General features: G+C 37.5%; 1 protein-coding gene across 3 annotated transcripts in view; it reads left to right on the top strand.

Annotated features, from left to right (window-relative positions):
• mfas (midline fasciclin) overlaps positions 1-22,990 on the top strand; it is a 39,827-nt gene extending 16,837 nt beyond the window's left edge. For all 3 annotated transcript variants that reach the window (XM_065235300.1, XM_065235299.1, XM_065235301.1), the window contains exons 4-9: positions 15,993-16,154; positions 16,298-16,565; positions 20,458-20,974; positions 21,499-22,085; positions 22,140-22,265; positions 22,330-22,990. In XM_065235300.1, coding sequence (XP_065091372.1) covers positions 15,993-16,154; positions 16,298-16,565; positions 20,458-20,974; positions 21,499-22,085; positions 22,140-22,265; positions 22,330-22,806 — 2,137 coding nt within the window. In that variant the 3' untranslated portion in view covers positions 22,807-22,990. The remainder of the gene's footprint in view (positions 1-15,992; positions 16,155-16,297; positions 16,566-20,457; positions 20,975-21,498; positions 22,086-22,139; positions 22,266-22,329) is intronic.
• Positions 22,991-24,773: the final 1,783 nt, after the last annotated feature.

The following is a 24,773-nucleotide window of genomic DNA, read 5'->3' as shown; positions in this document are numbered from 1 at the left end:
GTTTTAGAATCGAGAAAGAAAACATGATTCATGATGTTTGCAAAATAACAAGCATCAGAAGGTGTGGCGCTGCGTGGTTTGATTGTTTCTCCCGGACCAGAAATTTGTGGCATAGCGAGTGAAAATTTTAATTCCAGTTTATGTACGCGCTGCAAGCCCAACTAACATTTTCAGCTTTGTAAGCCAACTTTTCCAGCGTTGTGCTGTAAAATAGCTGAAAAGAAGCTGCAGATACAGCTACAAGCAAAAGCTAGCAAAATAGTTTTGAAGAGCGTTTACTCAACTTTCTCACAACCATTATTCAATTTGTCAGTCGCACTGAATAACATCAGCCAATAAACGCTAATGTCACTTCTATACACACACTAATCAACTTTCCACTTGTAGCTGCAAAACAAAGCTAACAAAGTGAATATATTACTCATTTGATGGCTTCTACACAACCAACAACTCTTGCTGAATAACATAAACTTAAAAAGTGCCTTTTCAACAACTAAACAACCTGTACTCAGCTTATAAACTGTGTTAGAGCAACTTCGGAAGCATTTTCACAGTCAACTAGGTTTATTTTTAGACGTGTGTAGTTTTACAGGTTTTACTCTGCTCTTTTATAACTAGTCGAGAAAAGTGATTCATGTGCACCATTATAAAGCCTCTACTCAGCGATTTTGTTGTAGAAGGGAATGTTGATTTGTTTACATAAGTTCAAAGTGTTGGCGTAGCACAGTTGGTAGTGTCAAGGTTTGCCAATGAGGCCGTCTCGAGTTCGATTCCAGGTTCCGGTGCAGGGTAAATAATTTGGTGATGATTTGTATGTAACTAATTTCGATTAATTTGATTCACAGCAAAATAAACTCAATAAATTCCTTCATAAAAAAGCGTAAACAGTATTTAACCCGGCTTCAAAAGAAAGCTGTGTAATGATTATTGGACTACCGGGAAAAGGTTGAATAAGCGCCTTTCAAGTTCACACACAACTAAAAAGCAGGATAACAGCTGTATAGAAGCGTTAATGGATATGCAATAAGAGCTTCTCCCGACCGTTCCAACAGCCATAAGTAGCTGACTAAGTTCGCCAGATTTGCGTGTATAGAGGTTGAGTAAAGATTTCCTCATATCGTATAACGTTTGAATACAGCTTGAGATTGTATAAATGAAATGAGCAAAGCGTTTACATTGTGAAAATTGTTAGTTGGGAGGTGCGTGTAAAGCTTGGCACGATTGGTGTTGATGTTGGTACACTTGCAACTATTTTAGCAAAAAATAAATCAAAAGAAATTGATATCGAAAGTGTACCAAAAGTGCTTCTGAACGTGTTTCGCAGTTGGATGTTGTGAAATTCGTGGTTGTTTTCAGTGAAAATTCCGTATCACAAATTTGCTCACCGAGTTCCCTTTTTTTTACCGTTCGACGACATCGGGAATGCGCTCCCGGATATATTTATTTGGTGAGTACGTTCCAGTTGAGGATTGTTCTTGTACATTTCTCGATTGCATTTTCGAGGGAACGTGTCTGCTTTTGTGGGCAGTGCGTTTGATGGTCGGTTTGGTAGTATCCTTTTAAATATAATGTCTCATGTCCAAATAACCTCGATTTTCGGTCTATTGATTCAATACTTTAGTATTATATTTTCAAAACATACAATGATGCATTATGTCATTTCATGGCACATAAAACAAAAAGTGTGTGTATAGGACCCAATAATCTAGGTTATTTGTATTTTGTAAAACATCTTTATTTTTTATTATATTTTTTATTTTGTTACATATTTTATATACATTATATATTACATGATTATATATAAATTCATAATGTAAATTACAATAAATACTGGGACGGGAGGGAGCATCAGGGCATCATTGAAGTTGTAACTGGACAATGGAGTGGAGTGCCAACCGGAGTCTAGGAGGGAATGCGTACTGTAATTTTAGATAGTTACATTTCACTCCAACAGTTGCAATGAATTTGACACGCTCTTCTTAAACAAATCGTCCCGTGGAAAGCTTAACATGCATTGCGAATTTCGTTATTCATTTTGTTGGATCATATTGTTGGAAGGAGATTCTCTTATTCCCGCGGGTTTCGCGTAAGTGCCTCTGCTTACGGGCCCGTCCAACCCTTTTTGGCCCTTCATACAGCAGTATGTTGAATTCAGAATGATGACGGAATTTGATCTTGCTGTTGAGTGGAGCCGCATGCAGGGCAAGACCCAAGCTAGGATGGTGGCTACTTACATACATACAATAGCAAATTTGTTTATTCCCAGGTTGGTACCAGTTCTAACCTAGTGTAAACCCGAACTTTTTTTCAGCGCGAAAGTCGACCCGTGTCAGGTTATAAAAACAAACGATCAAACTGACGTTTGCTAGAAAACAAGCCGACCCTAATTTGATACCAAATCCAGGTTGGAACGGTATAATAAACAAATTCACTATAAGCAAGCATCCGCGATAGGTGCTGAGTGCTGACAATCGGTAGGGGAGAACAGTCTATTATGCACCCCCGGGGTAAAATGGCACCGTGCGGGTTTACGTTGCTTTCCCATTACTAATTCTGTAAACATCATGTGCCAGAATGTTAGTTTAAGCACTGAACTAGCAATGCTGATGGTTAAATTGACGAATTGACAATCGGAAAGCTATGAAAAACAGTGCAGGGCCATTTTACCCCAGGCGTGCGTTTTGAACCATCCTACCCTAACTTTTAGCACGAAGGCTGAAACGGGGCGATGTGCGGTTTCTATAGGTGAGGAGGATGCAAACAAGTCGACTCTTTCAATCTCTCGGTTTCGAATGCGCTACGTCACGTCTGTTGCTGTATTAGAACGCGATGAGAATAAAAGAGTCGACTAGCTTCCTTGCACCTCACCTGTAAATAGCGCACATTTGGCTCAGTAGTTCATCGGATAGTTCTGTCAGCACGGTAAACTGTTCCTTTCTTTTTCACTCCACCGAAAGGACCAATGCCGCCAACGTAAATACATGCATCTTTTCTAATTCACAGACTGAAAAAAAAAGCAAAAAAAAAAATCACGATCATTATGGCAATGATCATGATCGGATCACGGTTGTTCATCAGTTGTACATAATCCGAACAACTTCTTGTACTCAGCTGTACGCATTGAGATCTTTAGTTTGTAGCGTGCACTCACAACAAGCCTTGCGTAGTATAAGTAATGTATCGTGAGTTCACACAGCAATGATGTTGTTATCGTCTTGCTCTCTGGAGATCTTGGTAACTCACTTTTCGAAATGCTCTCTGCGTATTTGTGTTTAGAGTCAGAGTTCATCGTTAGCTTATGATGATGCCAAAAAATCTTGCAGCAGGTGTGTGCGTATTCATTGATCGCTAGAAGCGATTTTTTGACCACTGACCCTGATCCTAGCACATACCACTAGGCTCCTTTCTAATCATCGAGTTGCTGTTATTACCATGTAGTCATATTAAAAAATAAAACGATTGACGAATCTTTAATGTGGATGGACCTGAGATTAGACTCATAATGTTCTGCTCAGTAAGCAAAAACGATCGCTCTAAGGCCACTGAGCCCCTCGTATCACACCATACCATCGAATTGTTGTAACCATGCCATCCCAGCACCGACGACGACGGCAACTGTCGCAAAATACACGATAAACAAGCGATTTGACCATAAATATCTTTAATATGAAAGTACCTGGGACAGCATTTTTCTGCTCAGTAAGCCACTGCAACCGACGATCTTTCAAATCCAAAAACTAAAAGCTACGAAAAAGCAATTAGACCTTCATCAAGTGCCACTTTTACGCGACGCTCAGCATTTTATTTTGCTGGATCTCAGTGAAAAACTTGCCGAGATTCAGTAAAATGTATGTTAGCTAGCTGAGATATCGGAAAAACCCGTTTTTTAGCTGAATTTCGGCAAGTTTTTTTTTAGATCCAGCAATATAAAATGCCGAGCTGCTCGGTGGTACCCATCTCGGCAAAAAAAATCTAACTGTGTAAAAGGCACGATATCCTGAACTCAGTACACAGTAAAACGAAACATTGAACGTCGGTGGTGCCCATATCGGCAAAAAAATCTAAGTGTGTACATCATAACAAGCTATGACCATCGTGACTATTCTTTAAGCCCTGATTAAACAAGCTATTCCAAATGAAATTACGTTCTCTAAAGCATTCAATAATGTAACGCAAACTGTATCAAGCGTGCGCCTCATTTTATCTAAATATTCTAAAGTGTTCTGCCCGAGATCACTAAGTTATTTTCTAATGTCTTTTCCCCACAAGACTATGTTTTTGCACTCGGGTGCACACCTTACCGATAGTATCGCTTTTCTTATGTTCTATTCTGGTTTACTGATATTTATTCAAAGTGAACCAAATTTTCCGGGCAAAAGCCATGAAAAACCACTCGAATACGCGAAAACCCATGAAAATCAGAATACGAGAAAAACCCATGAAAATCTCCCTCAGTCTAGCAGTATACTAAATAGACTGAGTGAAACAACAACACCGATCTCCCGAGAAGCTCCCTCTGGAAAAACCCGAAAAAATAATTTCACTTCCGAGTACTATTGCCGAAATTGAGACGATCTCATCGACCATGTACCCCCTTAACTGGTCCATACATACATAATAATCCACATTTCACGCTGCGACAACAAACCAGCTGGCGTGACTAATCGAGTAATGAAAAGTAAAGGAAGAAAACGAATAAATAGAATCCGAAAAACATAATATAAAAATAAAAATTGAGTTCATTTTCAGTGTGGTGCTCGAAGGGTTAAGCATTATCATGTTTCTTACCCTGATTCTTATTTTTTTTTCTCATAGTTAACAATTCTAATAAAATATCCCATTTTCTAAAATACGATTCCCCGTAAGCTCAATAGCGTTGGACCGTCAATCGTTTGTTTTTAATTATAGTTGATTTAACACTCTTGGGTCATTCGTGACTAGTCCGAATGAGATTTTAACTCGTGACTTCGCGTGAGAGGTATGTTTTTTAACCATTACACCGGGACCGTCCCCCCGATCGCCAAATATTTTGAAATTTGTTTTTACTTAAAGCATATTATTTCTACAAGACTTTTATTTTTTTATCCATAAATCTTAAGATTTATTTTGTTACTGAGGGCTATGATTGTAACATTGCCCCTGGATTAATTTTCGTTGGAATGAACTAAGTGGAAGAGCTGCTCTTTAAATTCGCCCCTTTGGCTTAACGCCCTTGGCGGGGGTCGTTTTCACCACCCCCTCATTACATCCCTGTCTGTTATCCATTCTTTTAAACAATAAAAAAAACTAAGTGAAAGGATCCGCGCTGCCATTCAGCGTGATATAAAATGTAAATACCGATCACCTACCGGTCTTGCAGCATCATTCTGCGAAAGGAGATAAAAGCAAAAAATAAAAATTGTTCCGGCGAAAAGTTGTACAAATGGACTTGGCCGTCATTGTATGAAGACATGATTCATTAGTAGAAAGTTGTGACCCACCACCTTTTCGGTTGAAATGCACCTAGTTTTTTTTTTGTGTATGCCATAACTACGAGTGTACGAGTGACTTTTATATTCAGACACGATCTCAGACTCGGTCATCCAAATGTGTCCCATATTACTCATAGAAAGTCGGATACGATCAAAATTGACAAAAAATCTACGTGTTTGAAATTAGTGGCAAAACACAATCAAAATGAAAAGGTTAAGGTGAAAGTAATATTATTTGTAATAAGCTGGTCAATTATAAGTTTAACCTTGAACTTTTGAGCTAGGATGGTTACACTTAAGCAATCATGGCTTGTGCGCAGTTCTCATGTTTTTTTTTATTTGTAACGACAATGTCTCGTGCAAGAAATTCCCACGTCAATTACGTTACACTGGTAGCTTTTAGCTAGCCTACGAAGAATGGTGGTGAGAGATGAAGACTTATCTACAGTGGACTAGGTGCCTCGAAGCGCATGATAAATTGAACTAATTGTAAGAGGCTGATTATATATTCCGGTTTTCACTAGTTGGAAGCGAGACGTTCTAGAAGATGAACGGAAAAGGTTATTAATGCAAATCAAAACGATGCTGTTACACGATTGTTTTTGGCGTCAACAGGAAAGCATGACTGTGAAGTTTAAAGGTTACAAGGTTGAGTCTATATTTTTTTAGCCGCAGCATTTGAAGGACATTTTTACTACGATGAGGCGGGTTTGTATAAAAAAGGTTATCTTCACTAGAATGACAATGACTCGAAATAAGTTTGTCTACGTTTAAGACCTAATTCCCAAAGGTCTATATCTTTAGTAGAAACATTCAATTTCTTGTACATATCTATTCGAAAAATAGAGCAAAAGTGCGGGTTGCGCTTAGTATAACGGAAATTAGGTCTTAAACGATGACCTCTAAGTTGATGTACCTTTTCAGTGATCATATTTGATGTAATAAATTGTCTATATTTTGTTAAAAGTCGACCCCTCGAGTTTCAATTTCGTCACATTGGAATCACTTTGGCACATGGATGACGGCAGACAAATTGAATTCGCTAGGAGTGCTTTTTTTTTGTTTTTGAGGAGAATGGATGTTATTATGGAGCTTTTGATCTAAAATAGGGGAAATGGCTCTAATGTTGGCCTATGGATCTAACATTGGGCCCATCGATAAAAATCTGCTATTGATCAATTTTATCTAGATGAACGCGTCATTGGGACGGTACTAATGGATATTTTTGGCTGCTATTGAAAATTTAGTCGATTGCTGATTATTATTTTCATTTCAGAGCAATTGTATCTTCACCTACTCTTATATCTACATATCTATTTTCTGCAATCAAAAAAGTAGAATGAGAACTGTCAGAAGTATTCCTTTTTCCTATGTCAATGGTAGTTTATTATACATACAGTTTTATCAGTTTAATGTGTCTATAGAAAAATTACTTAATTACTTTACCAAGCACATTTTTTATGGATTTAGTTCATAAACTATTAACACAGATATAATCACAGATTTTCTGGTTAAAAATAAGATGAAAAGATTTTTTTGCAACAAAAGCACAGATTTCCATTTGGCAACTCTGGCGTTCAGATGAAGTTAGTTTCCTAATTTAGCTCTTTAATTAAGTAACTTTTTAATTTGCTCCCAGTGGCAAATGACGTAAAAAGTACCAAAATACAAGTAAAAAAAAAACAACTTACAATCGAGATTCAAACCAAGGACTCCAGGATCCAAAGACGCGTACCTAACCAGCTAGTCCAGTGACGCTTGCTGGAACACTACGATACAAACCAAAGAAGCAGCATGCATTCCTTGATTCATCGCATCAACGGATACAATCATCCCAAAAAGTTTTTCAAAGTGGAACAAAATGTGGTTTCCTCAGTTTTTTGCACATTGAACAGCCGTCCTCAGTTTTAAAGAGGAAAGTCAAAGCAAAGCGAGAAGAGTGCATGGTATTGAAAATTTAGTGAAGTTGGAATTTTACTTTTTTCTGTTTTGAGTCGGATCCATTCCAGGTTAGGATTATTACTGGCTAAGATACACTGGGGAAGTGGGAGCGGTAAAGTCAACAGCGAGCTGTTCAAAGCTTGCTACATCAAAATTGAATCTTGTGTTATGATTTAACTCGTTTGTCAGTCCCAAAAACAAAGGCAGTTTCAATAATCTGAGAAAATGTTCAAATACTAGAAAAGGGCCTTGCAATGTGAAAAATGGTCGATTATTATTCAACTTTCCCCCGACGTGAGACCACATGGTTTGATAAGTTACCATGAGTTGTATTTACAATTTCATGATATTGAAATCAAGTAACACATTAAATAAGGTGGAAAACCCCTGTTTAAAACACAGAAGATGACAACTAAACCACCTACAAGGGACAAAACCACTGTACTCTTGCATTGAATTTTTAAGGGGGAAAAATGAACTCGCAACTTTAAAAACGTCTTCATTTCAATCACATTACATCGTAGTAAATATAAATTTACCCGAATGAAAAAAAATCTTGTTGAGAAATATTGTTGTTTATTGATTAATTTGATAAGGCTCAAACGAATTAACAGAGCCGAGGATTCTTGGTCACTATACAATAGGGTAACCAACTGATTTTGGACCCCTAGAGGAAGTGAGATCACGTTTATGTCAAAATAATATTATTTGTTTATTATTATTATGCAATTTACATGCGGTTGTGTTCGAAAGCTACTCATCTTGGATGTAAAATGTCACTAGATGTTTTATTTATTGATATATACTCGAAATATAAATCTTTTCACATCATGATATTCACATATTTTGGACCCTTCCACTTGATTTTGGACAGTGTCCATAATATATTTTGGACACACTGAATGGGAACGAATATATTTTGGACATGCTGAAGTTCTTTCAACCTATGAGCCTAAAATTAATTACGACGATCACTTTTTCCTATCTCGCATTTGTTAGGTCCGTCTAGGTGGGAAAATTTTCAAAGAAGGTGCCTAAAACGGGGTGAAATTGATCAGCGGGGTGAATTTGATCGCTGATTATACCCAATATTGTACTTATGCATAATATTTTTACAATGTATACAAAGATACATTCGTACGCTTAGTAACGAAAAACATGTTACACATGAAAAAATATCACGAGAAATTTCAGCGATCAATTTTGCCCCGCTGATCAATTACACCCCGTTTTACGGTATGCATAAAAGTTAACCCCCCGTTACTCGCGCTGTTGTACTTTGTACAACACATATGAGTTTTCCATTGCCATTTTGTTGCTGCCAATCGATCTGAAACCAACTTGTATTCTTCAAAAAACTTGTTTTGAACTAAAAAAGCTAAACTTTGATTACAATTAACCCCCAAAATGCGGATAATAGAGAAAATGTAAATGGAAACCGCGTAAACGGTGTCCATACTACGTGGGATTGACTTAATTGGTTACAACATGGAATATCTCGAGATCCTGACCAGATAGAAAGTTGCTGTCTTCAGCAAAGTTGTTCAGGAGGTCAAAGCCTATTTCTTAGTGTACAATAGTTCAGAATTATCTCACTTCGTGGTGCTAGTATACATGTGAAATTCTCGTGTATAAAATATCTCTAGATCCTGACCAGATAAAAAGTAAATGCCCTCAGCAAAGTTGTTCAGGAAGTCAAGCTATTTTCGTTGGTGGAGTAGTTCAGAAATTTCACACTACGAGGCGCTAGTATATACGTGTAATTCTCGCATATACAATAGCTCGAGTTCTTGACCAGCTAGAAAGTTACTGTATTGGGCAAACTTGTTCAGGGGGTCAAGACTTTTCGACTGGTAGACAGTAGTTCAGAATTTTCTCACCACGTGGTGTTTGTATACATATACACTTCTCGCATATGATATATCTCGAGATCCTGACCAAATAGAAAGTTACTGTCTTTGAAAAAGTTGTTCAGGAGGTCAAAGCCTATTGCTTGGTGTAGAATAGTTCAGAATTTTCTCACTATGTAGTTCTATATACACGTTAAATTCTCTCATATAAAATATCTATAGAGCATGACAAGATAGATTGTTACTGTCTTGGGCAAAGTTGTTCAGGGGATCAAAGCCTTTCGGCTAGTGGACGGTAGTTCAGAATATTTCACTTCATGGTACTAGTATATACGTGCAATTCTCGCATATGATATATCTCAAGACCTGCTAAAAATGTACCGTAATCGGCAAAGTTGTCCAGGAGATCAAACCCTATCGTTGGTGGAAAGTACATAATTTTCTCACTAGGTGACGTTGAAAGACACGTGAAATCCTTGCATATAAAATATCTCTGAATGACCCGCATACTAGTGCCACGTAAAGGGAAAATTCTGAATTACTGTACACCAACGAAAAGATCCTAACATCCTGAACAACTTTGCCGAAGACAGTAACTTTCTGTCTGGTTAGGATGTAGAGATATTTTATATGCGAGAATTCCTCATGTATACTAGCGTTGCAAAGTGAGAAAACTCTGAATTTAAGTCCACCAGCAAAAAGGCCTTGACTTCCTGAACAACTTTGCCGAAGACAGTAACTTTTTATATGATCAGGATTTCGAGATATTTTATATGAGAATTTCACGTATATACTAGCACCATATAGTGAAAAATTCTGAACTATAGGCTTTGAACTCCTGAACAACTTTTTCGAAGACAGTAACTTTCTATCTGGTCAGGATTTCGAGATATATCACATGCGAGAACTTCACATGTATACTAGCGCTATGTAGTGAGTAAATTTTGAACTACTGTCCACCAGCAAAAAGGTTATGATCTCTAAAACTACTTTGGCAAAGACAGTAACTTTCTATCTGGTCAGGATCTCGAGATATTCCATGTTGTAACCAATTAAGTCAGAACCCTCGTAGTATGGACATCATTTACGCGGTTTCCATTTACATTTTCTCTATTATCCGCATATTTTGGGGGTTAACTGTAATAAATATTTAGCTTGTTTAGTTAAAAGCAAGTTTTTTGAGGAATACTCGTTGATTTCAGATCGAGTGGTAGCTCGGCTGCAAAATGGAAATGGAAAACTCACACTGTTGTACAAAGTACAACGCGTGAGTACTCGTGTTACAAAAGTTGGCGCGAGTAACGGAGGAAATATAATATAACATAAGGAAACAACTGATCATACCATAAAAAAAATCATTCTGAAGTAAATCTTAATACGGAGACCTGACTCTATGCTTGCAGTCCATATTATTTTTGTATGGGCTGTTCATAAACTACGTAGACGGTTTTTGAGAGATTTCAACCCCTCCCCCCCCCCGCTTCCGTAGAACACAACATTAAAAAAATTGTATGGACCGTAGACATCTGCCGAGCGCTCCCACCCCCCTAAAGCGTCTACGTAGTTTATAAACAGCCCCTTAGTTAAATGCGTTTGGGAGATAGGAAAACTTTTGTGGAAAACTAAGAACTAGGAAAACTACGAAAACTCTGAGTGGACCACTACGTGTTTTGCCGTTTTTCCCATTTTGAATCGCCTGATAAACAAGAAATATATTTAAAAACAATGAATTCATATAATTTTGATTAATTTACTTACCAATTTAATCAGAAATCTGAGATAATAGCACGATCGACCAACCGGAATTTTTTTTTGTCGCTCTTTTGATGATTCTCATTTGATAAGTGTCCAAAATAAGTTGGTAACATGTTTTTACGATCTTTTTTGGACACTTTTTACACAGACAAACAGACATAACACATTGAATATTTATCACTGTAAAACATCGTTGCTAAAACATTACCGCCATCTGTTGAATACACTGTGGTGGGTAGTACGCTGAACAGATGGCGGTAGTGTGTAAACGTCAAACGCAAGGGAATTGACTATGCACGCCACAGGTGGCGGTACTACCAACTACGATACTTTTAAATTTACCGTTAAATGCTTGTTCGATGAACAACTTGCGAGTGTTATGTCTGTTTGTCTGTGCTTTTTATTTAATACTTTTTAAGTAAAATCTTAAGGTGAAATCTTTATAAACACGTGAAATACATCTTCCAAAGTCAGATAAACTGATTTGATTAAAAAAATAATTGAATTGTATATTTTAGACCAAATTTAAAACAAGTACACTAACGCCGATTCCTCTTGACAAACGTCGAAACATGAAATTTTTTCGAAAACATTTTCTAAAACTGCATAAATTGAGCAATTGTAAGCAATTTGAGGTGAACTAATGATCTTGAGACATAGCAAGTAATTGAAAGAATGTAATTACAACATCAACCCAGAGGAATTTGAAGAAACTAGACAGTAAGCGAGGAAAATATATGAAAAGGGTCCAAAATATGTAGGGGTCCAATTCAAGTTGGTTACCTTACATCTTAAAACAATAGTCAAAAGGTACAACACAATAAACACTTTATCTTCCGCTATCCAAAAAGCCTCCTCCATCAGAACTGGAGCCGCTTCCGCATCAGAACTGGTGCAGCAATGGACGCACTCACACACTCATCACTAAACGGTTGCTTTCCAAAGTCGACGACGCATCGACCGAAAGAACTGCTGATGAAGAACAATGAGGGGGACCACACAATGGTTGCTGCCATGGTGGGTATATAAATGGTGATACAGCTCTGTCACTATATAGGCGAGGAGGTCGCGGGGGGGACGGGGGGGGGCGGGGAAAGTGCGGTTTTAGAGCAAATTGTAAACAAACTCGGTCGCTGTCCCATACAAAAATCCAACATGGCTGAATCATGAATTTTACACATTAGAACACCTATATGTAGTCACCTTGGTTGCTGCCGAGAAAACAGACGATCGCGTAACACACATCGAGAGTCAATGACACTTATACAAGGTCTGGGCCAACAGGCAGCTTGCTGGTGTTAGAAGCAAAAATGTTGTAAACATTGCTGAACATCTGCGAACAGATAGATATACGTCACTGCCGACATACTGAGAACAGATAGAAATACGTCACTGCCAACAGCTGTTTCGTGTAAAAAGATAAACATTGCAATATAATACGAACACCCATAACCATTTGCACATTTCACTAACACCAATAAGCCCTTTGGCCCAGACCTTATATAAACGTCATTGATCGAGAGTGGCCTGCTTTTGTCGGCAGCCGAGTGAACACTCAGTTGAGAAATGTGTAAAGAGATTATGCCCATCATCATCCTTGTACAAAAATAAAAGATAGTATACATTTAGGCGTTTCATTACACTGATTTGCCGGTTAATACTTCAGTAGGGTAGAAAACTACTTCAGCCTTTTTGGGCCTATGAAGCAGAAAGCATCAAATAAATCTAGGATTTCGGCGTTAATAGGTAAATTATGCTTTTGGTACGATACTTTAGTTCAAATGCTAGCGAACAAAGTTAATAAGAACGCGTCATATGAATGTTTGCACCCAATATTCTAAACTAGAAAAAAAAAATCACGTAGCCCAATGATCCTACTTACCTCCAAGTCTCACTTCAAATTTGAGCCAAATCGGTCAACATACACCTATTTGAAACTATTATATACGAGTCCAAGTTTAAAATGAAAACACAATTTTCATAGATTTATAGCTAGGTGGCGCTAGAAATGTCCCAAACATCATCCTATTAGGAAATTATATGCTTAACAATTTGTCGAAAACCGGAAGACGATCTGAGTTGATCCTAAAAATTGTTATTATTATTGAAAAAATAGTTGATGAAAGTGTGTAAGAAAGATGGCGCAAGTGTTGAACAGGATTTGTTGGGTAGCGTTAAGTCCAAGGTACGGGCATATAGCCTAGGAGAAGAGGTTGAATAAACCAACTTTGTAAAAACATAGCTAATATATGTTTATTTATTCCTTGAGAGTTTCAAAAATATCCGACTTAAAATGGGTTTTTGGTGATCATTTTTATTTGTTGCATTTTTTTCGAGTACAGTCTTTATGATCGAATAAAAAAAATCAAAAAAAAATCAGAGTAGTTAATTTTTCCAGAAAATTTGGGTTGAAGTTTTCTGATTTTCCCGGACATCAAGTACTATGGAAATCCAAAACTTATAAATCAAGCATCGTACAATACTGGATTTGGCCCGCCAGCTTATATGGATTTTAACATTTGGCCCGTAGTTCAAAAACTGTGGGTGTGCTGGTCTAGGACATCCAAATTATTCTGAAGTTTAGACCTTTATCTCTAAAGGACCAACAGAGACTCAAAGCAGATGTTATCCAAAGATATGTATTAAAAAATCCTCGTAGAGCTCAATCAAACCATATTAAATCAAAAACTGAATATACGAGACACAATAAGATCTTAAAATCAGCGTTCTACATGCTCAATACAGTTTTTCATGATGTCTATACTAAATATACGACTCCAGAAAGCTTTGTGAGATCTCATTATATCAGGGGAGATATATATTTATGTTTACTAAATATCTAACATTCCCCAAATCATCCATGAGTTCATATCTTGATGTTCTACAGACTCAACGAGATATTGTACAATATCCTGACTACATGTTTGCATCCGCAGAGCAGAGCCTCATTAAACCCCTTTATATCATGTAGGATATCTAGTTTTCTAAGAAAGTACAAATTAATTCGAGTCTTCCAAATAATCCTGATGTTCTACAGGTTCCACCAATGTTTTGTACGATGTCCTCACTTATTATTTTAATCAATGGAGCTACCTAGGACCTAATCACATTATGCATAAACATGTTAACCAGTATCTTAGATTTTCCAAATCATCTTGGAGCTCGGATCTTGAGATTCTACATACTCAACGAGGTATTGTACGATGCTACGACCAAATTTTTTGAACTTGCAGGTCTTCATGGACCTGGTTATATCCTGTAAGTTGGAATGACACAATAATTCGGATCCTGCAAATACATATTACAAACAATAGTTTAAACTGTAGAACCTCATGGTCTAAGCTCCCGTATAGTTTTAAGAACAAAAAATATTTTAACGAATTTTCCTGTTGAGGCTCCAGTGTCTGCCTCTCCTGCTATTTCCGTCGGGTTCAAATCCAGTGCATGATTGCAGATTTTATTTCAGCCTTGTCATTGTATTGCATTTTTTTTTGCCGAAACGTGAATTTCAAGAACCTTGCAGACAGTTTGCAAGTGAAATCCTAGCAGCGAGCTATCAACTGTTTCATGTCGAATCATTGACGACTTTACTGTAGCTCTTTACTCCTATGGAAAATTCCATAAACAACTGATTCTGTTCGTGAAAAATTGCGGACTGCTCCTTACTCTTTCACTTCACTGAAAAATCCCACACGGAACTGTCGCACAGAGTCGTGAAGAGCCAATGATGTCAACACGAATTGCGAGCTATCAAATTGTCAAGTCAAGCTGCTAGAGCTGATGAACTGTTGTGTTGTGAAAGATCTTAAATAAAATAATTTCAATAATTGACCATAACGGTTTTCACCATGATATTCGTAGAGTTTTCCCGTAATTATATTTGTTAGTTAACTACACCACATGCTGATGGATGTAATGGATTTTACAAAAAATTTGGACAATAAAATCATAACTTATTAAAACTTTTCCAAAATATCGCAATTACTACAGATCGCAACACTGGTTACAAGAACTTTAGGCATTCTCCACAACAGGTGTTTTCTCAGTTCATGGGTTTTGACGTTCCACTGCAATCGGCAGTGCGTGGCGGATTCACCTCTACTTGCTTTTAAAAGAGACAACTGACACCGGTTTCAACCAAAGGTTGCCACAGACTGAACTTTAACATTAGACAACGAACAGCACACAACACCCAAATCAGTAGGGACATTTTCGAGTTGCGAAAAGTTCAAACGGCTGGAGCGGGAATCGAACCCTCACTTCGTGACACTCACAATAGGCTTGAACGAAGGGTGACCGCACGACCACGGAATCAACAAGCAGAACTCTGAACGTGAAAGCCTCATACTGCGCTTCGCCGAATTTAACGAAATGCCCTTGTGCCTCTGGGTGCTCCATATATTTTCGTGATTGAGTCGGTCAAATGCGTTTTATTAATCAATGAATACCAAATACAGGGCAACTTGAGAATCGTTTATCTTCGATTCGTTGATAGATAGATTCGAAGATATTGTATAGTGACCAAGAATGCTCGGCTCTTTAAAGTAAATTCGTTTGAGCCTTATCAAATAAATTAATAAACAATAAGATTCGAAGATATCGTAGCTGAATCTGTAGAACATCAAGAGTTGTTAAAGTCCAACTCTTGATGATCTACAGATTCATCAATCTAATAAAAGGCTGCTATTTTATTTCGTTTGATTATTTGACTCACTCGTTTTGTATCAGCACAACACAATCGGTTGGCTTGTGGTTAATAGGTTCTGACAAACTTCCACATTCAAAACATTGCAATAATTGCTGATATAGAATATTCGTTTGCACCTGTGACAAAAAAGGTCCTCCCCAAATTGCTATCATTTACGACATTCGTTGATTGAATTTCAATTATATTTGCTACTTCTGTGAAAAATAAGCCACAATATCAAATTCAGCTAAGCTCTGCTAATTTATATTCATATGTCGTCTTCCACAGTGAAAACGTGTGCGTGGAGCGTGAAGAGCAAGAAGAGGAAGTCGACGGTGACGAGAACCACGAGATCGCCGTAGATGGCGGCAACTTCCAAAGTTTCGGCGTTTTCAATATGAACTTTGAATCGTGTGCCGAACAGCAGAACAAACACGTCTGTACCTCGGTGTGAGTATTGGAGCAATGATGCACCACCTACCACGAGCCCAACTGGGGGGCGTGGGTGATGGCGACACACTTTGGGGGCTTTTTAGCTAATGATGGGCCTTCTTTTTATTCTTTTTATTTTCGTATGCGAATTGGGCTTGCAGTAAAAATAATAATGGACGAAAGCGCACGGTTAAAGTCACACGTCAGTGTTGTCACGGTTATGCTCGCCCGAGAAATGGACCGCCAAATGCACAGTGTGAAAAAATAGACCTCTATCCAATGGCGGAAACTGTTGAAAGACTCGGTGCGAAGGAATTTATCGCCACGCTGAAAAAGAGCGGACTGGAATCGATTTTGCAGAAGGATCTTACGCTTTTTGCCGTGCCGGATAGTGCCTACAGTCGGTTCACTGAGCAGATGTGGGAGAATGTAAGTATTGAATCAATCTGTATTCTCATACAGGTATACCTCGATATAACGTAACTGTCACTTTTGACTTCTATCGTCGATATCTCATAAATATCAATTCAATGATTCAAATTGGCATGGCTAGAGAAGATAGATAGAGAATTATCTCAATTCGATGGTGTTATTTCTTTGCTTGATTCAATAATTGTTAGCTAGAAATCAGCGATGAAAGTCAAAAGTGACAGTTACGTTATATCGACCTGTATCAACAAATTCAAATTTTTTTTTAGGAGCAAATCGAATCGATTTGCAACAATAAATATTCATAAGCTTTCGTTTATAATCGAGTAGATTAGGTGAAGCAAAAGTTCATAGATTTTAATTCTAGTAATAAACTGTATTTATTTTTGTGTGGCAAAAATGAAGTGAGAAATTCTCGCTGCACATCTCGGACTTTAAGTGTAAAAATTCATTAGTGTTGATTCAAATGTTAAGATTTACCTACTCTTTGCATATCTATAGTAAACTATGATCTTAATCTATCAATTAGTTTAAAGAAAAACAAAAACAAAAGTTGGTGTGTACAACAGTGCATGCCAAGCATGCACCCTGGCGTCGGTAGCATTGCACACTGGTCCAGAATGCAGATTTAAGTGGAATGATATGTTTTGAGCCTGAAATTGAAACTTTAGACTAACAGTCTCTTCTACAAAGTTGTTCCTTATATTTAGGCCCTCATTTGTATGACAATGGGGTGGTTCCTATTATAATTAAAATCAAAAATCTAACTTTTTTGTTTTGAATAAATTAAGGTATACATTCCTCGGCAAAGTTATAGCTGAGATAATTTCAAGAAACTTTTTTGAAAACTACTTTTTTGTATCTCTTAAATTGGCCGATTTAGAGCTATTTTTTTTTAATTGAGTTAGAGTGGCTCTAAAAAAACAGTTGTTTTGCTCGAGGGGGACGACTCTATCTACGATGCAGGAAAGATTGTGTTTTGCTGTGGCTAGCTGCACGCACGCTGAGTAAATAGAAGGAAGAATTATGTTTATTTTGAAGATTTCCTGCATAAAGATGAAGCACGGTGCAAGTAGGTGCGAGATATTAAAGATGATTTTTTTGAAGATTGATTCGCTAGTGTGGGATTTTTTGAGCATCTATAATTGAGATTTAGATGTATCGCCCCCCCTCGGTTTTGCTCTAGTTTTCTTATTTCGAATTTCTCAGCAAAGGTGTCTTGAAATAAGTTTTAGACCTTAAGAATGCGCAATTTTTTGCTGCACGAAGCTTGTCAATATCTTTCGCTGATCAAGAGTTATTGACGTTTGTATACTAAAAATATGCACTTTTCAAATGTTAATATCTCTGGTTGGGGCAAACAAAAAAAAAAGTTTTTTTTACAGCATTTGAAAGGGCGTATGTTATTCTTAATAATATGAAAATAATGGAGGAATGTTATATTTTTAATTCGTGTAAAAAAATTGAATTTATTCATATTTTTTAGTATATTTGGGTATATCTTTTTTATTGGAAGAGATACAGACAACAAATGTCGCTATAAAACATTCGTCTTAAAGAGTTTTAAAAGTCTCTAGAGGATGACTTTCATGAGAAATTTCAAATAAAAAAGTTAGTCCTAAAAAACTATTTTGTCCAGGAAGCAACAAAGAAGAGCAAAACAACTGTTTTTTTAGAGCTACCCTAACTCAATTCAAGAAAATAGCTCTAAATCGGCCAACTTAAGAGGTACAAAAAAGTTGTTTTCAACGAAGTTCCTTAATTTATTTAAACAAAAAAGTTAGATTTTCTATTTTAATGATAATAATTCATTGTCATAAAAATGAGGGCCTAACTATAAGGAACAACTTTGTAGAAGAGACTTTTAGTCTAAAGTTTCAATTTCAGGCTCAAAACATACCATTCCATTTATATCTGCATTCTGGACCACTGTGCATTGGTGCTAAGCATGGAAAACAAGATTGACGGAAAAAAAAACAAATTTGAACCCCCCTGAGTCAATTAGGAAGATGTATTATTTGTACTTTTCCAAGAGTACTGGTGTACTTCAAGGAAGTACTTTTTCAAATCAATCAAAAACAACGGATGCTACTAATATTTGATCATGCATTATAACCCTGCTACAATCTTGTCCGTGTCCCCTTATTATGGACAGTAAAGATTATTTTCACTTCATCGATGGCAAACACTTTTAAAACGTCGATTTCTCACGAGTACAACCCATAAACGCAAACTAACAACGCCGTCTAATCTGCGGGGGGACGTGCTGTTTAATTATCCTACTGATCATTCTTGTATGAAATTGGTTCCAAACGCTTGTTTACGTTTGGAACCAGTTACGAGGTACCCGAAACATGAAAAATTGATATCAAATTGAGTTTTCAGTTTGCTCTCACTGATAGCAGAAATAGTTTTCATTGTGATGTCACAGGAAGATTTTTTGAATCTCAATTTTGATATTTTAACCGTTAAAATGACCAAAACGACAGCAACCTGAGTAATCATTATCAGCGAAATCACAACATCAAATTTAGATTTCAATTTGACCTCAGACTTTGCTCGGGTAGGCGACTATTGTTCGTATTTGACAGCCACATCACATCCTTGCGTCTAATAGAGTAAACTTTCAGATGCTTGCTGTTGGTTTGCATGATGAGTCTCCATCCGTGAGAAATCGACGTTTAGAGTAATTGTTTACATGTGGCTTATTGATCATTTTCACATGTTTGTCTAGAATTGGGATTGAATCTTAAAAATGAATTCTAATGAAACATCCAACGTTAAAACCATTAGAATCTAAGAATAATAATTTAAAGCATTATACAGAATAGAGGCATACAGCGTTTTTGCGGGATTGCATGTCCCATTCACTACGCTCTTGTAGCCTTGGCGACTTTCTGAATACAAGAGATTTTCGAGCATGATTCCATGAGAATGTAAGAAGAATACTTAAGAGCAATTAGTTGTGAGGAGATTTGAAATTTTTAGCAGAATGTCAAGGCTACTCAAACGAGAATTCAGTGGAGAATGTTGGTTTCCGGAGTTAATTACGATATTCGTTAGAAGTTTTAAAATAATTGGATGCTGACTTTTCAGAGTTACATGACAGAATTTCTACAGCTTTGTGAAAAAAAAATGAATGGAAAAATTCATAGAATCGAACCCAGCGATCTCCCGCATGGTCTTGCTTTGTAGGTGTTAAATACTTTGAACAAGGAATGTTGTTTACTTTATTAAAACCCAAGGTATTTGAATCATTCGATGAAGAGCAAAAAAAAAAACAATTTTGATATCACATCAAAGTAGATGCACTTCAATCGTGTCAAAAATATGGTGTAATATCACCAACAAACCGACATGACACTTAATGCCCGAAAATCGTAAACGACCGATTTAAATGTGCAGTGATCCGAACTGTCCATAAGACTTTTTGATCTAGATAAAAATAATTTGTCCAGAATAGATCAGACACGAACCAATTAATAACTTTTGCATGCGGGTTCATAGCTTAGCTAAATATTTCCCGCGAACGCGGAGCCAGATGTCAGTGATGTGCTTTGGTCAGATATTTTATTGTTTTTGCTATGGTCATTCATGTCGGTTTGTCTGTGGTAATATTACTTGCCAAAAAGACAAAATTATCCTTAATACAGTGCATGAACTGACATTACGCTGCTTTTACTGCATTTGTTTATTTTTGTGGCCATAAAAATTACATGAGATTTTCGACATAATTGAAGTGCATCCTATTGGATGTAATATTAAAATTTATGTTTTGCTGTGTGAAAAGTTCCTTTCAGTTACCGAATATTAAGTACACGAGATGTTGTAGTTAGAATTGTCAAGCTTGCAAACTGTTCCATTATCTAAAATATCCCTTATTACTTTCCAGAACTTGGTTGCATTTGATTCGGCTATGCGGTCAAAGCGTCAAGCAGATCTTTCCGGAATGACCGCCCGTGACTTGATCTTGGCGCACACAGTTAACGGATCCTACCATATTGAGGACGTCAGCAACGAGCAACTGTTGAAAACGGAATTGGATGACACGAATATCCGCGTCAACATTTTCCCACGTGGGCCATCGGATAAAACCGCGAATCATCCGTATCGCTACACCGCCAATTGTGCTCCGCTTGTCAAGCTGAACCATGTCGCCGAAAAGGGTATTGTGCACGTCGTTGATCGCGTTCTGCTGCCAGTCCGTAGCAACATCATGCAGATCATTCAAGCTCGCGATGATATGACCGTTCTGAGAACCATCCTGGAGAAAACCGGTCTTAACAAAATGCTTGAGGAGGTGGGGGATGATAAGCACTTTACGGTGTTTGCTCCAAACGATGATGCTTTCTTGAAACTGGACAAAGACATCCGCCGCAAGTTGAAGGCCGGCAGTGGATGCGCTACAAGTAAGTCATTTGGGAAGACAGTCGTCTTTTGTCACTAAAAGTTGATGATTCATCAGTTATCGCTTCACTGGAGAGTAGTCGTACTCATTATTCAAGTCGGACAATAGTCACAAGAATATCAATTAACTTTGGGTGGTTCGCTACGGGACGCTATGGTTCTTGGTTTCTAAATTGTTCGTTACGCTGCTTTTTTATTATACACAAATCGTAAATTACCGATCTGGTTTGTCTGCTCAGCAGACGTCTGGTTTAAATTTGATTATTCCGTCATGCTTGTTTTTGTCTCAATTTGCAGCTGCAGTAAAACAATGCTTACTTGAAATTTTCTCACACAACGTGTGTTCGTTACGCATTCATAAGGCGTGATGATCATTTCGCACATTGTTGAATTGCGGTGAGATGCAAAATAAAAGATTCTTTAATAGTTCGCACCATATCCGTCAAACGTTTGCTTTATGTGAACTAGGTAGTACTAACATTTATTTGATGGCTAATCATCGTTCTCCATTTCTGTATTTTTATAGATATTCTTAAGAATCACATTCTGGACATAACATTCTGTTCACTGGCTGCCATTAACGGAGTAAAGACGACCACGTACAATCTACTAGGCGAGAAGTTAGAATTTGAATATGCTTCGATGGCGAAGACCGAGGCGGACGATATGTCCAACAAGAAGGACCAACGTTTGAAGATTAATGGTGACACAAATGTTCAGGAAATGGATCTAATGGGTACGAACGGAGTTGTTCATGTCATCGATACGGTTTTATCCACCGATAGTGGTATGCCAATTTCGAACACTCTCGCCAATCGTAACCTGACCATTTTCAAGCAACTGATCGATGATGCCGGGCTAGAAGATACATTCGACAATTTATCAAATAAGACGTTTTTCATCCCGTCGGATAAAGCTTTCGAACAATCCGAAGCCGGACAGTACTGGATCCAGCAGCTGAAGGAGCACCCTGAGACCCTGAAGGATAATGCCCGTTTGAAGGAATTCTTGGAATACCATGTTGCAGAGCCGTTGATTAAGACATGTGATCTCTCTGAAGATATGGTCAAAACTACAGCTGGTCAAAATCTTCGTGTTAATTTGTATAATACTGTATGTATACATTTATTTAGCTTTCATTCAGACCTTAAGTAATTTCGTTTTTAGAATCCCGTTTTCACCAATGTTATGAACCGTGCCACTGTAAATTGTGCTCGTTTGATGCACTTTGACGACGAAACCTGCGGATCAGTCGTACATGAGGTCGACAAAGTTCTGGAGGCTCCTAAATCGGTAGGTTATGACTCAGTATTTAATTAGCGAAGAACTAAAACTTATTGACGTCTCATTACGGTAGGATCTTATGGGTGTGCTTAAGACCAATACCGACTACAGCATGTTCTTACAATTGGTTGAAAAGGCGAATCTCACCGATCTGCTCAGCACAGCAAACGAGAATTTAACCGTTTTGGTCCCAAAGAACGACGTGTTCCTTGAAGTCAAGGAATGGTTCGATGAAACAATGGAAAATATGGAAGATCTCGACAACGTCATTCGCTCACATATTGTCCCCAACGTCGTGTGCTGCGCTGGAATCGTTCAGTCGGATTGGCCATTTATTCGCACTACGGAAACGATCAATCATCAGCGTCTGAAGCTGAACCGCAACCGTCGCCCACAGGTGCAAAATGCCGGCATAACGAAGTGTGATATTGTTGCCACGAATGGAATTATTCATGAGATCAACGATGTTATTAGCGTCCAGAAGAAGCAACACATTGAGGCTCAGGGCTTCCCCAGCTTCACTCGTCCACTGACATTCTGGTTCAAGTGAGGAGACGACATCTCGCAAAATGCACTGAGTTTATCTGATTAAGTTTAATTTTATGTCTTGATATTCTCGAAAACTGATCATCTGCTTGTTAATTATTTCAACAAGTGTTCGAGACTGTATAAGAAAATAAACACTGTAGGTTCATCTAAGATCAAATAAAGTATCTATTTATGTCTTAATTAAATAGTTAGCAGAACTTAGTTCTAGAAAAGAAAGTTCCTTTCCTATTTATTGTGGTATCTGAGTTGGATGGTTTCGAAAAACTTCTCTAGTTCATTGAGTATAAATATTTATTTTGAGTAACCGAAGTATAGTGTGTAGAGCTGCTGACAAGCGTAACTCTGTAACAGTAAAAAGACAGACATAAATAAACAAAAGCTGAAGCTAGGCTTCACTCTACTTTGAAACATCAATTAGAAAACATTATCCTTTATTCAAATCATCATGGTTTTATCTGTCAAACTTTCATAGCGAATCAAAACAAACATAGTGTAGTACTAGAATTTCGACTGGAATGGGGTACGCTTATAGATGAACTTGGGACCAATAGGCTAGCCAAGTAGTTAGCCAATTTAAAATCGTTAGTTTCCACCGGTTGGTAGTAGCAACCGGTGGAAGCTAACGATTTTAAATTGACTAGCCTATTGGTCCCAAGCAAATGAGGGGTTCGAGGATTTTCCTATGTTTCGAGGGGTGCATCGATTAGCTTGGGACCGAAGATAGTTACCCCTATGGTAGTAGCAACCGGTGGAAACTAACAATTTTAAATTGCTTTATATAGCTTTGACTATCGTTAATTTCATATTCATCTGTATACAACCAGATAGGTAGCACTGTGTCGTTAATGTACTTTTGCTTGATTTCGTGCCATTTAGTTCCATTGACGAAGTTTACAATTTTTGCAGCCTTTTCTAGTTTTGCGGTGTGTGAAATGATTGCTTGCAGTACATTATGCGATTCTAAAAACGACTTTATTTGGAATTCTATAGGTATTAGAATAAGGAAGTTTTTGTCCTGTCCTATTTCAACGTCTGCTTCAAATTGTATGAGCTGAGACTTTATCTTATTTTTCGCTACCGTTACTATTGTTGGTAATTGAAAGTTTCCAGTTTTACGCAAGTAATTAAAAAATTTAAAATCTGAGCTTATAAATCTAAACAGGTTTTTCATCTTTTCAAGGTAGTTTTTAAAATTGAATTCATCATCTACATCTTCTAACGCCATATTCAAATCACCCAACAAATGTGCTAGCTCCGAAAATATAATACCTGCTTCGTTTTGAATATCGTATACATCTTTTCTAGTAATATTATTCTTATTATGCAAACTTAATGTAAACATTACAGCTGCCTGGTCTACCTTGTCATGTTTCTCAGTATTATCCCGTTCTAGATCGTAGCTGGTGGTAGCTTCCTCAAACTTTTGCCTTTTAGCACTGGAATGTGGAGATTCTTCACATGTAGCTTCCACGTGTTCGTCTATGACATTGGTATCATCGTTGATATTGGTTGTATCACAGACAAACAGACATAGCTCTCGCAAGTTGTTCATCGAACAAGCATTTAACGGTCAATTTAAAAGTATCGTAGTTGGTAGTACCGCCACCTGTGGCGCGCATATTCAATTCCCTTGCGTTTGACGTTTACACACTACCGCCATCTGTTCAGCGTACTACCCACCACAGTGTACTCAACAGATGGCGGTAATGTTTTAGCGACGATGTTTTACAGTGAGAAATATTCAATGTGTTATGTCTGTTTGTCTGTGGTTGTATCATACTGTATATTCGCAGCTCGATGTTCGGAATGGCCTATGATGTGCTTTCTAAACGGATGATATTTGGTAAAAATTTGACGGCAATCCAACTTCATGCATTCATAACGATAGATAGTTGGTACCCGGTGGAACTCTTTAAGGTGATCCAGATACGATTCTGCTGTCTCGAAAACATCGTTACACTCTTTTAA

Source organism: Ochlerotatus camptorhynchus, unplaced genomic scaffold, assembly GCF_037179485.1.
Source record: "Ochlerotatus camptorhynchus isolate MF236.1 unplaced genomic scaffold, CSIRO-AGI_Acam_v1.1 ptg000471l, whole genome shotgun sequence".
Classification (NCBI taxonomy): Eukaryota; Metazoa; Arthropoda; class Insecta; order Diptera; family Culicidae; genus Ochlerotatus; species Ochlerotatus camptorhynchus.
Note: the sequence above shows the minus strand (reverse complement) of the source record. Positions and strands in the feature narration are given on the sequence as shown.